Genomic DNA, 16,859 nt, shown 5'->3' with positions numbered 1-16,859 from the left:
CCAGTCACGAGTGGTGTTCCCCAGGGCTCTGTTTTAGGGCCAGTCTTGTTCAATATCTTTATCAACGATCTGGATGAGGGGATTGAGTGCACCCTCAGTAAGTTTGCAGATGACACCAAACTGGGTGGGAGTGTTGATCTGCTGGAGGGTAGGGTGGCCCTGCAGAGGGACCTGGACAGGCTGGACTGATGGGCCGAGGCCAACTGTATGAGGTTTAACAAGGCCAAGTGCCGGCTCCTGCACTTGGATCACAACAACCCCATGCAATGCTACAGGCTTCGGGAAGAGTGGCTGGAAAGCTGCCTGGACGAAAAGGACCTGGGGGTGCTGGTTGACAGCCGGCTGAACATGAGCCAGCAGTGTGCCCAGGTGGCCAAGAAGGCCAACAGCATCCTGGCTTGTATCAGGAATAGTGTGGCCAGCAGGAGCAGGGAGGTGATTGTGCCCCTGTACTCGGCACTGGTGAGGCCGCACCTGGAATACTGTGTCCAGTTTTGGGCCCCTCAATACAAGAAAGACATTGAGGTGCTGGAGTGTGTTCAGAGAAGGGCAACAAGGCTGGTGAAGGGTCTGGAGCACAGGCCTTATGAGTAGCGGCTGAGGGAACTGGGGTTGTTTAGCCTGGAGAAGAGGAGGCTGAGGGGAGACCTCATCGCTCTCTACAACTACCTGAAAGGAGGTTGTAGTGAGGTGGGTGTTAGTCTCTTCTCCCAAATAGTTAGCGATAGGATGAGAGGAAATGGGCTCAAGCTACGCCAGGGGAGGTTTGGATTGGATATTAGGAAAAATTTCTTCACGGAAAGGGTAGTCAAGCATTGGAACAGGCTGCCCAGAGAGGTGGTGGAGTCACCATCCCTGGAGGTGGTCAAAAAACGGGTAGATGTGGCACTTTGGGACATGGTTTAGTCTAGTCTACCCTTAATTGATTTACTGTGGACTAGTTAATGTTAGGTTAATGGTTGGACTGGATGATCTTAAAGGTCTTTTCCAACCTAAACGATTCTATGATTCTATGAAATAAACTTAATTAGCATGAAACAACCGTTAATCGTAACAGCTTTTTCACAGTATTACTTGCCCCAGCTAAGGCATACATTTCATAAACTCTGATGCACGATACGGACTAAGAGCTGAGAAACTGAGAGCCACATGAGAATTAGAGAAGTGTAAGAAGGGATTCAAAGCAACTCTCTGTTACCCTTCCAACCCAATACTATGCTCTGTTTTGTCAAACTCAAGACTGTTCACAGCAGTCACTTCCTCATAACAAATCATTTTCTACTTATCCAGTATCTTAGGTCCACCATAATATTAAATAATCTACCGAAACCAATCAAAATGTATATACTTTTTTGCCAAAATTGAGGCATGCAACAGAGGCTTTGTGCTTTGACTCTGAAAAAGAATATCGTCAAAAGGAAATTAAAACAAACACCAATAACGTCATACTTTCTTTGCCAACCTTCTTTTCCAGAAATAAAACACTGGACCTTTGTCTCATGCCTCACCTTTATGCAGTCACTTAAAGTTAGACTCTGTATTCACTTTATTGTAAGAATGGAGGTACATGGTTCCATATTCTGAAAACAGGTAGGCATGTGATCAGAATCACATAGTGTGAATATGTAGTCAACTCTAACGTTTAGACTTTATACCTACTTTAATCAGGGAGAAAAAAAATGCAAGAAAAAAAAGTAGACAATCAAAGTAGTTATGTGAATACCTCTATCAGGCAATACATCCCACTATAAATACCAAACTACTATTACTACTACTAATAATAATAATTAAAGAAATCAAACACTTGATAAAAGAGTTGGTTAATTTATATTTTTTTTTTAAAAAACACAGCTCATTTGCTTAAGTTAGCCAATTTTCTAAACCAAAGCTGAATTGTATAATAAGAGGAAGCTTTCTTGCATTTCACATATTACGACTTTTACCACATAGGAAGTGCAAACTAAAAAAGAGACACTGACAAAATCTTCAGAAAAAATGGCCCATTTTAGCTGATGGTTTCTTAATTCACGGCAGTAAATTTTATTTTAAGCAAATCTTGTGAGTTAGTAGAAATGAACGATGAAGTCATGAGACTGAAGAGATTTTAGTAATTTCACATAACATAAACGGAACATAACTGGATCAGTCAGTTTCCCAAAAAATGTTTACTGGGGGAAGGAAATATTTTCTTCTTACTGGGAAGGTGAAAAGTGTTTGCTTGTATATTTATATGTTTATTTTTAAGAAAGATATTCTCAGCTCTTTGAGTGACCCTGCTAACCTACCTTACCTTTGATACACAATCATTTTTCCTACACTTGGAAAAAAAATAAATCTAAAAGTCACTTCTGATGGGATAAAATATGAAATAATAAAGCAAAATATAAGAGATGGAAACAAGTAATTTACAAATTCATTGGAGCAATACAAACAAATGCAAGAAATCTCTGCTCTAACCAAAAGTTAAACAAATGAGGGAAGTAAGAGAAATGGTAGGAGGAGGCCAGGATATAAGTTCCTACACTGATAAAAAGATGTTTTTTTAAAAAGTTTGCTTCAAATATAATGAAAAATGAAAACAGTGGAGAGTAGGACAATATGGTAAGGTCACAGGTAAACAGATAAAAACTTTATAAGGTCAAATGTAAAAAGACTGGAGAGAGGCCAGCTAGGCATGAGAGGAGTAAATGACTGACAGAGGGAGACAGTTAAAAAGAAGAGAAAAGCAGTTGAGAGAGTCAGAGAGACTAAGATCTATTTAGGATTGTGGAAGTCCTTGTGGAAATTCATTCTTGATGAAGCACTGAGGAAGAAATTGTTCATGGCTTTATTGAAGCCCCTAAAACTCTCTGATGAACATCCTCATGGGAGGAAATGTAAAGCTATTAGGGAGCCAGTTTTTACCTCATGTCAAACAAGGCTCCTGAAAAAAAGTCATCTTTAATTTCTTGATCTGAACAGATGTTAACTGATTACGATACTTGAAATCTTACTACACTCTCTTCCATGTTGGCTGGCTCTTAGGTAGTCTATTTCTTGCCAAAAAAAATGCATCAGGAGCTTCACAGTATTAGAAGCATTTAACCGTCTGCAAAACTTCTATTTACTAGGCAATTTTTCTTTATTTTTGTGTGTCTGGAGGAAGACATCTGAGAGTACTAGGATATGTCAAATACTAACTAACATGACTAGAATTTTTCCTGCAACCTGCTTTTAAGCTCTCTGCTTCAGGTTTGAGATGCTGAAGAATACCGTTTGCACAGATGGCACAGTTCAGTTTTCTCCATCTGCTTGAAGAGCCACTTTATTATGTGTGTTCCAGACTAATAAGCTATTCTTTAGAAGCATTTCATTTCAACATCCCAAGAATATAATTCTTTTTAGAAAAGGCCAGAAATCCCACACATTCTGCATCATCTGAGAGTCAATGAACCTCACACACAGCTTGCACACTGCTGCTTGGGATTCAATCCTTCATACTCTTTGCATATCAGGTGAGGTATATGAGTGAGGTCCTTTTCTCCAACCTATGTTTGTTCAACATGAAATTTCACTGAAGAGATCCAAAACATTTAAAGACTCCAAACTGTTTACTTGAGATGAGAATTTATGTAATTTGACTCCATACCTGATCCTGCTGTCTTTTGTCTGTGTGTGTTACAGTAGATTCATCTGACTTACGGGGGGAGGGGGAGAAGCTATCAACAAAGCAAACTTGGCCTTGAAGATAACATCAGTAAGATTTTGGACTTTAAAAGCATTTTCCCATACCTGCTGATTTTAATTTTTAAACATTCCCTACAGGAAATAGGCTTAAATACAGAAACAACTTCAGCAATAGAACCACTCTTTGAAACTTACAGTAAACTTCTTGGTCTACAATAAGACGTAATTTTATGTTTTCAGTCTCTAAATTTTCTTGTAACATGTTCTGTTACTATCTTACTCACATAAATATTTATAACAAGATACCTAAAGAAGTCTCACAGGAAATTATGGGCATGGATTCAAGTAAGATTTCCTGCCTGCTAACCACTACTGAGCGACACCTTCCTGACAGTCTGTAAGAGGCAGCAACTGCCTTCTGGAAATTACATTGAAAGGGAACAATAAGGGGTAAAAGTGGTAGTAGTTCTTTAGTACAGTAGTAGATTTATTTAGTAAAACTTCTGTAACAAGAGGAGAGAAAAAATAAAAAGCCATCCTTCAGCAATATTAGACATGAAAAAAGATAGAAAAGGAGAAATGGGAGCAATGGCTTCTAAGCCACCATGGACAACACTGGGAATGTCAGAAGTTAAAAAAAATTAAAGTTAATGATTTTCTTAATTCAGTATTTGAAACGACTGACAGGAACATAGATACACAGGTCAGATTTCTAAAAAGACAGTTTTTAAAAAGATTTTAAAATATATACATCTATATCTTAGGTTTTAAAAAACTGAATTTGAATGTCAGTGGTTGCATGAGTTACTATTGTACATTCACAAAAATTTTGCAGACAGGCAATTTTGAGAATTGTTCAAGTCCATTTCTGTAAAAAACAGAACAAAAAAAAAAAAACCCCACACACCTAAGGCTTTTCTGAATTTTATAAACTGCTTCTCCAAAATTCAAGATGCATATAAAAACTTCACAACTTCTAGTTAAAAATAATGGAAACACAGTAACATTTACTCAAAAGGAAACTGAAAACCAATCCATAAGCCACCATTTCCTATGTCACATCCCTAAGAGAAGAGATAACCCTCACCCATTATCTTAAACCTCAGTAGAGCTCATATTCTGGAGTTGACAAGACAAGAAGCATGATTAAAAGTGTGATGAAAGAAGTATGATACAGTGCCCTACCATCAGTTCTGAGACATTACAGTGTCAACACTAATATTTACATTTCTCATTTGACTTTCACTATTCTGACAATAAATCTTTCAAAGAGCCTAGAGTATTATAATATAGGACAATGCATTTCAGACTCTGCCTCTTTAATTATATTGGTGACTATGAAGCCAACAAAACATTGGAAGAACTAACTTCCTTAAAACATGCCTCTTCCTACATTGATGATATTAAAATAATCCAGCCTAGATGTCATTTTTTACACTATACAAAGATCCCATCTGCCTACTTAACTGAACTGTTTGAATTTGATAAAAGGATCACTTCACTCTCTTTTCTTTAGGCTCAGCCACATAAACATCAGCTTGAGTTGTAGTTTTCTAAGCTATTGTGCAAAACAAGTACCGTGCTAAAAATATGCTGTTACTCAAACTTTGAGATATTGTCTCCAGAGACTGAATTTCCTGCTATGAGATTCAAATTAATAGGAAGTGCCCCTTCCTGTGTTTTTTAAGTTGCAAGGCTAATGAGTTTGCTTTCAATGAAGAGATTAAAAAAAAAAATTCCCCTGAATTAAAAAATCCCTGAGTTTTTAAAGGAATTGCATCTAGAACCTGACAACTTTGGCAAGTTTTACTTCACTCCACACCTAGCCTTATTAGAACTGATGGAAATGCTTGTGAAGTAGCTGAGCACAAAGACAGACTTTCAGTCAAGTTATTTTTATATAGGGAAAGTGAACAGCTCTAATTAGAAAGGTCTGGTCATGTATATACAGCTATTCCACATCTAACTAATTCACTTCAACTATATAAAAACATTCTATATAAATTCAACACTCAATTTGAACAATAACTGTAGAATATATACTTTGTAGTATAATACAAGGAATTAATTTACTGATTTATGATTAGGACTTTCATATACTACAGCAAAGTGACAGTCAATATCAATTCTGAAGAAAAATGTGTGCTTCACAATCAACTAACTTTTCAAGTCAGCTTGTTAGGAAATTCAGTGCTTTATGTACAACAAAAACATGGAGCTGAAATACACATGCAAATTTCCTTTTTAATACTAGTTATACCAGTTATACATTTGATTTCAATTTCTGAATGGAAAAAAATGGAAAGAAGTTAGGCTAATCAAAGATAAACCTTACAAAATGCTTTAGTATTTTTTCTTTCTAAATTTCAATATCATCACTTTCAAAAGAATTTGCTTATTCTAAGGCCTTGTATCAAACGTTTTATTTCATAATATACTCACGCACAAGCAGATATCCCCAACTATTTTTCTAATAATTTTATTTTTTCCTCACATAATATTAATGGAAAACCTTAAGTAGTACTGGTACAAACCAGAAAAATGGTTTAACTGTGCTCTGGCCAGAACATGGGCTGGGAGAAAAGAAAAAAAAAAAAGATGACTGAAGTCACAAACACCAGCCTGCCCTTTACCCTCTTGCTATGACAAATCCCCCAGACTTCTTGTTAAGAACAGCACCTGTGTTGTCAGAGCAGTACAAAGAGCAGAGAACTAGAGGTAGGACTGGAAGAAGCCTTTTTTTTTTTTCCTAAACTTTAGGTAGAATATAATTTGTATGTGATGTATAATTTTAGAGACCTTCAGTACATTTCCTAAAGATAAAAGAAGAAAAGTTTCATCTATGGAAATAAACAAAAATCTCACCTTATTATGTTCATACTTGTATGGGATTTTGAGGGTATCCATGGCTCTGATCATGGCCTGCACTGCTGTAAATATATTCTGGTACACCAATTTTGTAAATCCCCTTTTGTCTTCATCAGAGTAACCTGATCCATGAATGATTCTCATCTGTTTGATGAACGTGCTTTTGCCACTCTCTCCTGTACCTGCAAGACAAATAAGAAGAATGTACTTCAGCCACTGGACACAAACATGACTTTTCTGCACAAAGCAGACAGCTTGTTCAGTGCAGGGCAGAACACTGTCAAGTGGTTATGGTGCTTGCAAGGTGCTTGCTACAAGGACCAGTTCAACATCAAAACAGCAGTAACACAATAACAACTGAAGCAACACTGAATTAAAACTTTTATTTTGAAAACAAATTAGAAGTAGAAAAAAAAGATAGCAATGAGTTAATAACTAAACTAATAACTAAAACAAAATATACACTCCAAAATATCTAGAATATACCACTGTGTATTTAAAATTATAAGCATAAATTTCCATTCCTGAAGATATAGTTCTCAACAACAAATAACTTTAGGGAATTACTATGAGATGTTGTATCACAAAAATTCACAGAGTAAGAAAAAAAAATTATCTTGCTTGGCCAACCTTCAGGACATTATGGTAAGCAGCAATATACAACGAATACATAAATTTGTTAGAAAGGCAAAGAATATAACAATTACAGTTCTGCACACTTCAACCTCAGAGACATATAAGCTTATTTGTTAAGAGTCATTACTTCCTTTAAATTCCTTTGCGTCTTTGTACTTTACACAAAGTACAAATAATAACTTATAAATTAACATTCTGAATGTTTAACAATTTAAAGTTAAGATCTGCTTGTTGGGAATTTCACACAGAATATATCACACAGCATTTTTTCCTTTGGCCCAATTCAGTCTCTGTCTGATTAGGAGAGCTTATATAAGCAAACAAATCATATGAATAAATTATAAGGAGTAACTGAAATTCAGAACAGTTGCACGGCCATATGAATGCTGTATGTTCACCTAGCTACATAGCCCCCTAAGAAATGCAATGCATTTACCTGTGTGCAGTGCTTCTTAGCCTTTCAGCCTGGATTTTATTTTGATCATTTTTATAAAGCTTTCATGCCTCATTCATGCTCTAATATTTGGCTCCCAGGACAAAGAAAGCCTTATGCTTTATATGATGTTTTAGGTGTCTCAGAGTAGTGTATTTCACAGCAGTGCAACATAAGGTTAAAGCATGATGCTGTGCTGGCAACCCTTAAGTACTTCTGAGGTAGTACACTGCAAAATCTAACCTGGAAGCCTCTAAAAGCTTTTGTCTTTACTGTGCGTGACTGTTCACTCAACTCCTGCTTAGATTTTTGGCTAACACAGCTCATGCTAAGACCTGATGTATGCTGGGAGCAGCGCCATTAGGTCAAAGACAGGGCACCACCTAGGCAGGACAAGTGGCCAGAAAGAGCTAAAGGGCTATTATACAGCCATTATCACCTGCAAATTGTTGTCTCCTGCAGCCATCATCTTTTGTCTGGCAGTCTCCTCAGAGTCTGCTAACTTATGGAAATGGTATAGACCAAACCTCCAAGCTGGAGGGTATAAAACATCAGCTTACCCAAAAAGTTTTTGAAGTGGATCCAACAGCAGCTGGACTGCTGGGGCTTTCATGCTTCCCGGTGTGACACAGGGGATGCCCGCACCATGACGGAGGAGGAAGGACGAGCACTCTCACCGTCGGCTAGGTAACTAATCTTTTTCTTTTGCTCATAGGTGCACGATATTAAGAGTTATGGGTTATAAATTATGAAGCCTTATGACTTGAATGGTGAATAAGTGAATTCACGTGATAGACTAGTCTGAGCAAAAGGGCTGAGCCCCTGTTTGTCATGTACGTTTGTTTTATTTCTTAATGAGATCATGAAATAAAGTTTAAATCAGAGTACATCGTCCTGAAAATTTGAGATCCAAACAGACCGTGACACTGTGGACTTTGTTTTGAAACCTTCAACCCCATCTCCCATGTGTATAAAACAAACTTATAACACAAGTCTTCCTTACACACACATTCCCAGAAAAATCAAGCACAGTGTTATATACAGACCTATTTTATTTCCTCTGTGGAAACACAAATGGTTGTTATTGCAATGAAACTTCTCCAAAGCTGAAAAGTTAGACCGAGCCTGCTTCCACAATCAGCCTTCACTATGATCCCCAGATTGTGCTGTGGTCAAGAGCAAAGCACCAAATACACAGACCATCTCTGCAGGGTATTGACTGGCCACCAGGATGTAATCTACCAGAGGGGAGAGAACATGACTTTTCTAAAGAGTTTATAAAATTACAGACCTAGGCAATGCAGAACTACTACATACTAAAAAACAATGCTTCAGGCTACCCTTAGATCTCAGTTTTTCCCTTTTTCTGAAACCTAGGCAATGGAGTCCTGTTCTTATATATGAAGTGAAATAAAGTACCATATCACACACTGCTTTAATAATTCTGTAATATTTTCCATTTTTTCCTGCAAGATATATGTCACACATTTAGTACATAAGTCTGTTCAATGTGAACCCATAAAGCACAGAATAGTATATGGTATGCCTTTTTGACATGATTAAGTCTTACTGAAAATTTTGCTTTAACTAATGCATAAGAAAATCATTTGCACCAAATTTTATTTTTTCCTCACATAATATTAATGGAAAACCTTAAGTAGTACTGGTACAAACAATCTCTAAATAATTGGAATACAAACTAACTTCCATTTTTGGTCAACATAATGCTTCTTTAAGAGGGAATCCATATTCCTTCCAAAAAAAAAAATCATAAAATAAAAATTTAGCCGCTGAGATGGTAAGAACATGTTTGTATTATCTACTCTGTTTTAAAATAAAATAAAAAATGAAGTTGGTAATTCTTTTAATTGTTTACTGGGAGTTTAGGTAGCAATCAAAATCTTACACAACTGGAAAGAAAACATGCTGATAAAGCCATCTGCATTAAATTAGAGAAGACAGTATTTCAGATTATTTACACTTTGTGAGTCTATAAAAATTGCAATATATAGGCAGACAAAATTAAAATCCAAAGAAAGTAAAACCTACAGAATCTGTATCTTATTCAGCTTTGTGGTTCTTTAATTGGGTGGCACTGTCCTAAGGCTTTGACAGCCTAAGGCTGATAATAAACTATATTTGGAGGTAATGCTAAAGGTATGCTAAAATTTGCAAAGATTATGATTCACTGGTGCTGAATTAAAACTATTTTTACTCCTATCTTCAGCTTTTCTGGAAGTCTGTAAGTGAACAGAATTAGACTCAATGTCTTTTTTCATATAGCCACACATACACACACACAAAAAGTATACTACTATACATACATGTATAAAAATGTCATTTCTCTCTGCTTATGTGCTTCCTCAAGTCTGTCCCTTCTTAGGTCAATGCTCAATAAACCATCCTGTTTCCTCCCACAGACTAACCTTGTGGTTAAGCCAGAAGCAACAGCGAAGAGAACATTTCTAGCCCGCTGCATGGAGTGTCACATGTCCTGCACTTGGGTCATAACAACCCCATGCAACGCTACAGGCTTGGGGAAGAGTGGCTGGAAAGCTGCCTAGCGGAAAAGGACCTGGGGGTGGTGGTCGACAGCCAGCTGAATATGAGCTGGCAGTGTGCCCAGGTGGCCAAGAAGGCCAATAGCATCCTGGCTTGTATCAGAAATAGTGGCCAGCAGGACTAGGGAAGTGATCGTCCCTCTGTATTTAGCACTGGTGAGACCACACCTCGAACACTGTGTTCAGTTTTGGGCCCCTCAGTACAAGACAGACATTGAGGTGCTGGAGCATGGAGCGTGTCCAAAGAAGAGCAACGAAGCTGGTGAAGGGTCTAGAGAGCAAGTCTTATGAGGAGCGGCTGAGGGAACTGGGGTTGCTTAGTCTGGAGAAAAGGAGGCCAAGGGGAGACCTTATCACTCTCTACAACTACCTGGAAGGAGGTTGTAGAGAGGTGGGTGTCGGTCTCTTTTCCCAAGTAACAACTGATAGGACAAGAGGAAACAGCCTCAAGTTGCACCAGGGGAGGTTTAGATTGGATATTAGGAAAAATTTCTTTATCAAAAGGGGTTGTCAAGCATTGGAACAGGCTGCCCAGGGAAGTGGTTGAGTCACCATCCCTGGAGGTATTTAAAAGACATGTAGATGTGGTGCTTAGGGACATCATTTAGTGGTGGACTTGGCAGTATTAGGTTTATGGTTGGACTCTATGATCTTAAGGGTCTTTTTCAACCTAAATGATTCTATGTACAGGGGCAAAGTGTGAAAAGTAGTCCTAGTGAAAAAGGAAATCATGGAAAATTTCCAGCACAGAATGCACTAAAGAACTATGAATTATATATCTAATAAAATTTATGGGATTGCACAGGAATTATTAGGAAGCGAATACAGTCATTTTCAGCACAATATACAGGAACTTATGAAATCTTCACATTAATAGCTTCTCTTAGATTGTTATGATCAAGGGGAAGAAAGTCAATATTTTTGTACTGTTACTGACAAGAAAAGCACACAGAAAGTAAGTTTCAAGTATTTTTTTTTTTAACTATAAAATCAAATATTTCTGTAAAAACATAAATCCCCTTTAGGTGAAAAGAAAGCTGCTTAGTAGTGGCAGAACACCAAATACATGCATGTCTAGGGATTTGCTCAGATACTTCCCCCGCAACTAGAATAACTGGGAAAAAAACAAGCAATGCTATTAACTACAATAAAACAAGGAAAAGCTGGAAATAATGAATCTCCAAGGTTAGCTAAGCAAAGCTGCAATGATTACAGCATTATTCCTGGTGGAGAGTGGGGTTTAAAACTATTACAGTACTGAAGTCAAACCTTGATTTCACTATTTTTATATATTTTTGACCTTTTAAAGTCCCATGATTTGCATTATGAGAAGATCAAGGCATTGACTGATATCACACTCATAGCAGAGCCAGGAAGGCAGTCAAGTTGCTTAAATGCAGCAGTAACCCCTTATACACAAACATCATGCACAGTTTATTGCATTACTACTATTTTTCCTGGCACACATCCTGCAAAAATGAAACTACAAAATGGTAAAACAGAATATGCTTTGAATCACAGAATATCCTGAGTTGGAAGGGACCCACGAGGATCAAGTCCTGACTCCACACATGGCAACCTACAAGTTAAACCATATATCTAAGAGCATTGTCCAAACGCTTCTTGAACACCAACAGGCTTGGGGCCATGACCACATCCCTGGGGAACTTGTTCCAGTGCTTGAACACCCTCTCAGTGAAGAACTTTTTCCTAATATCCCATCTGAACTTTCCCTGATGCAGCTTTAAGCCATTCCCTTGCATCCTGTCACCAGACACCACAGAGAATAGATCAGCACCTCCCTCTCCACTCCCCCTTACGAGGAAGTTGTAGACAGAAATGAGGTCACCCCTCAGTCTCCTCTTCTCTAAACTGAACAAACCTAGGTATCCTCAGCTGCTCCACATAAGTCATGCCCTCGAGGCCTTTCACCATCTTGGTCGCCCTCCTCTGGACACACTCTAATAGTATGATGTCCTTCTTATATTGAGGCGCCCAAAACTGCACACAGTACTCAAGGTGAGGCTGCAACAATCCTGAGTATAGTGGGACAATCACTTCTTTCAACAGGTTAGCTATACTGTGCTTAATGCACCCCAGGACACGGTTGGCCCTTTTTGCCACCAGGGCACATTGTTGACTCATATTGAGCTTGCCATCAACCAAAACCCCCAGATCCCTTTCTGCAAGGCTGTACTCCAGCCTCTTGTCCCCCAATCTATACGTACATGCAGGATTACACTGTCCCAGGTGCAGAATCCGGCATTTGTTTTTGTTGAATTTCACACGGTTGGTGATTGCCCAGCACTCTATCAAGATCTCTCTATAAGGCCTCTCTACCCTCAAGGGAATCAACGGCTCCTCCTAATTTGTCATGTTGTCCCCCTCCGGCCCCACTGACTAACATTTTTCTCCACTGAATGAAATTTCAGTCATTATAACTGGAAAATATGAGTCTGGATCTCTTGATGTTTTCTAGTAATATACGTAATTATCATGTACCAAAACATATCTAGGAAACAAAAAAACCCACATTTACCATACAAACACAACTTTATACTTTGTACATTCTGCTTTCATGAACTGTAGATAAAATATTTGGTGCTCGATTTTCTAATTGATATTTTAAATAAGTACTGCAATATCTGGAAAGTATACTTGACAAGACAGTATTTCAGATTATTTATACTTTGTGAGTCTATAAAAACTGCAATATATAGGCATACAAAATTAAAATCCAAAGAAGAAAGTAAAACCTAAGGAATCTGTATCTTATATTTGTATACATCAGAAATGCAGATTAAAACCCGGTATGTTATGTAACTTGTTAATTTTTAATAATATGTTAAAAACTGAAGTGCAAAAACATAAAAGTAAACTTTCCAAAGGGGGGTGGGTGGTAATATTTAACATATTTTACATTTATAAGGTCTATTTTGACAGCCTACCATTAACTTTTGACCTCCCACTTGTATTAAGGGCCTCCATCCAGGAAATCAAAGGATACTGCAGAGCATTTTGTTTCTTAGAATGTATAAATGCTTTCAAAATTAATTGTTTTATCATACCAAAGCCAGCATAAACATCTCTTTACTGAAAACAGAAGTCATAGGAATAGTTATATTTCTGTTACAGTGCAATATTTATGTCAAGCAGAATTTTTGATATTACTAAATATCACTGTCTTAAATGAGAGACTAAGAACAGCAAGTGCTTCTTAGTGCTTTCATGGTTTTTTTCCCCTCAAAAATGGTTGGCCACTGTTTCCAGAAGAGATATTCACTCAAATTCTAGGATTTAGCCTAGATATCATGGAGCATTCCTTCTGGAAAGAAGAATTACTTTTCCTTATAATAACCAAACACAAACAGAATCATATAATGGTTTCGGTTGCAAGGGACATTCAAAGATCATCTAGTCCAACCCCCCTGCCATAGGCAGGGACATCTTCCACTAGATCAGGTTGCTCAAAGCCCCATCCAACCTGGCCTTGAACACTGCCAATGACAGGGCATCCACAACTTCTCTGGGAAACCTGTTCCAGTGTCTCACCACCCTCATCGTAAAAAATTTCTTCCCAATATCTAATCTAAATCTACCCTCTTTCAGTTTAAAACCATTACCCCTCATTCTGTCACTACAGGCACTGGCAAAAAGTCTTTCTCTTTCTTATAAGCCCCCTTTATATATTGAAAGACCACGCTAAGGTCTCACCAGAGCCTTCTCTAGGCTAAACAACTCCAACTCTCTCAGCCTTTCTTCATAGGAGGTGTTCCAGCCCTCTGATCATTTTTGCAGCCCTCCTCTAGACCCACTAACAGGCCCATGTCTTTCTTGTGCTGGGGGCCCCAGAGCTGGATGCGATACTCCAGGTGGGGTCTCGCAAGAGCAGAGTAGAGGGGGAGAATCACCTCCCTTGACCTGCTGGCAATCAATACTTTGGTTTAGAACCTTTATATATGTTGTTTAGTCATGCAAAAGAAAGAACATTATCATATGGGTTTAGATGGTACAAAATATAAATGCAGATCGAACTGGTTCTTCTAATACGATGGGTTAAGAAAGTTTCTCCCACGCAGCTGTTTGGGATCCCATTGTGCTATATAATATACTCCTGGGGAAGATACTAAAACTATCCCCTATGACGCTTGTGCTTTTTGGTTGTTTGTGCTTCAGAACACTCCACATCCTTTGTGCTAGTAAGATAACAACATGATAGCTGTTTATGAATACATAATTAGACAATCAACTTACTCGTATTATTATCAACTTATGTTAGAAACATAAAGCTACTATATATCAAATATCAGTATTCAGATGCATGTATTATAGTTTCCTTTATCCATAACTTCCATTTGCTCAGTCAGCACCACACCCAAAAGACAGAAGGATGCTTTCAAGGCTCAAACATACCACTTGTAATAAAATGATAAAGTAATTCTTACTTCAATCAAACCACAAACACAAAAAAATACAAGTCCAGGGTCTTGCAACCAAAGCCTTCCACCAACTTCAGTGAGGAATCCTCATGGATAACATGAATTTTAAAATAATATACCTTACAATATTTATTACACATTGTATATCCTTACTGGTTTCCAAAGAGAATACATCTTGAGAGTACTATAAACATAATACTATCTTAACAGTGTAAGTTAAATATTAAGTCTTACAGTAAATATTTTCCTCTCATATTTAACCCTTTTTCCTTGTACCAGTGTAAAGAACTTCTTCACACTCTTTCTTATTAAGAAGACTGAACAAGCAGTAACTATCTAGACCTACACCTACCATGCAACGCTATAGGCTTGGGGAAGAGTAGCTGGAAAGCAGCATGGCTGAAAAGGACCTGGGGGTGGTGGTCGACAGCTGGCTGAACATGAGCCAGCAGTGTGCCCAGGTGGCCAAGGCGGCAAACAGCATCCTGGCTTGTATCAGGAATAGTGTGGCCAGCAGGAGCTGGCCATGTTTCCTCACAGATTAACCAGGGCCAACCCGCTCTCTAGCTGGACAGTAACAATACAACTTCTGCACTATTGTATCTCAGGAGAGACCCCAAGTCTAATTTCAACCATTTCAAATCTAGCAAGACAGGTAATAAGAAGTAGTCATAAAATAAATTCATGTTTTAATCATGTTCTTTGTATATTTTAATATCAACATACCTATGTGCATACTTTCATGTGTGTACACAGACACACACAGAGTGATGAAGACTTTATAGATACAAATATACCACTGGTACTCTGCAAGTTTAAGAAATCAGGTCAAGGGCAATATTATCAAAGAACAAGTTTATAATACAAAAAATAATTAGATTCTGCACACACACAAAAATCCCTGCTTTTTATTAAAAAAAAAAAAAAAAGAAAGAGAGAGAAAGCAAATTGAATAGCTAAGTTCTGAGAGGACATCCTTGCTAGCCTTATGCATTATACCATTAGGTATTTTGATGCTAACTACACGATTACTGAAATGCAATGTCATTTTCAGATGCAGTATTATGAAAAGAAAAAAAAAAAAAAAAACCCACACAACCTTGGGGGAAAGGAAGGACAGAAGCTTTTATTGGGTCACTAAGAACATGAAATTAGAAAATACCAGGGACAAACGGCCAGATTTTACGAGTCAAAGCATCTGGTCACTTCATTTTGCATTTTCATTCATAACAGCACAGTGTATTAACATGCCATGTCATTTAAAGCACTGTTTTCCTATGGCTGAAAAGAACAGTGTAATATTCCATTTCTTCTGCAAAATTATTAGCAGCACAACAGAGCATCACATTATTATGCGGACAGCATTCACCTGTAGTGCCCATTCAGCCACACTAGCTTAAATTCAGCTTCATTCTGTCCACCTGCTCAGCTGAGCTAATTCAGTAGCTAAAAGAAAAATGGTTTCCAGCCTTTTCAGACAAATCAAAACTAATGGTTCTAATACTCCCAACATTCTCTTCAAGAAAAGCTGCTGCTTCTCTTTATACTTACCTAGCAGCTTGTTATATGCTGATAGTACATATTTATTTAGATTTTATTACGTAACCTTGTATATACCAAATCAGCAACTCCTCAAAAAGTTTTTATAATTTTTCTGCAATGTTTTTATAGAATTTATAGAATCATAGAATCATAGAATCGTCTAGGTTGGAAAAGACCTTTAAGATCATCCAGTCCAACCATTAACCTACACTACCAAGCCCACCTAAACCAATCAAGGGTAGACTAGACTAAACCATATCCCGAAGTGCCACATCTACCTGTTTTTTGAACACTTCCAGGGATGGTGACTCCACCACCTCTCTGGGCAGCCTGTTCCAATGCTTGACCACCCTTTCCGTGAAGAAATTTTTCCTAATATCCAATCCAAACCTCCCCTGGCGCAGCTTGAGCCCATTTCCTCTCATCCTATCGCTAACTACTTGGGAGAAGAGGCCAACACCCACCTCACTACAACCTCCTTTCAGGTAGTTGTAGAGAGCGATAAGGTCTCCCCTCAGCCTCCTCTTCTCCAGGCTAAACAACCCCAGTTCCATCAACCGCTCCTCATAAGACTTGTTCTCCAGACCCTTCACCAGCCTTGTTGCCCGTCTCTGAACACGCTCCAGCACCTCAATGTCTTTCTTGTATTGAGGGGCCCAAAACTGGACACAGTATTCCAGGTGCGGCCTCACCAGAGCCGAGTACAGGGGAACA

At 38.1% G+C, this 16,859-nt stretch overlaps 1 protein-coding gene across 1 annotated transcript in view; it reads right to left on the bottom strand.

Moving 5' to 3' along the window:
- Positions 1–16,859, bottom strand: part of LOC142596551 (guanine nucleotide-binding protein G(q) subunit alpha) — a 165,502-nt gene that overhangs the window by 122,040 nt on the left and 26,603 nt on the right. Inside the window, exon 2 of the mRNA XM_075725738.1 lies at positions 6,532–6,716. Coding sequence (XP_075581853.1) covers positions 6,532–6,716 — 185 coding nt within the window. The remainder of the gene's footprint in view (positions 1–6,531; positions 6,717–16,859) is intronic.

Source organism: Pelecanus crispus, chromosome W (genome assembly GCF_030463565.1).
Source record: "Pelecanus crispus isolate bPelCri1 chromosome W, bPelCri1.pri, whole genome shotgun sequence".
In the NCBI taxonomy this organism is placed as follows: Eukaryota; Metazoa; Chordata; class Aves; order Pelecaniformes; family Pelecanidae; genus Pelecanus; species Pelecanus crispus.
The sequence above is the reverse complement of the archived record's forward strand: the minus strand, read 5'-3'. Positions and strand labels throughout refer to the sequence as shown.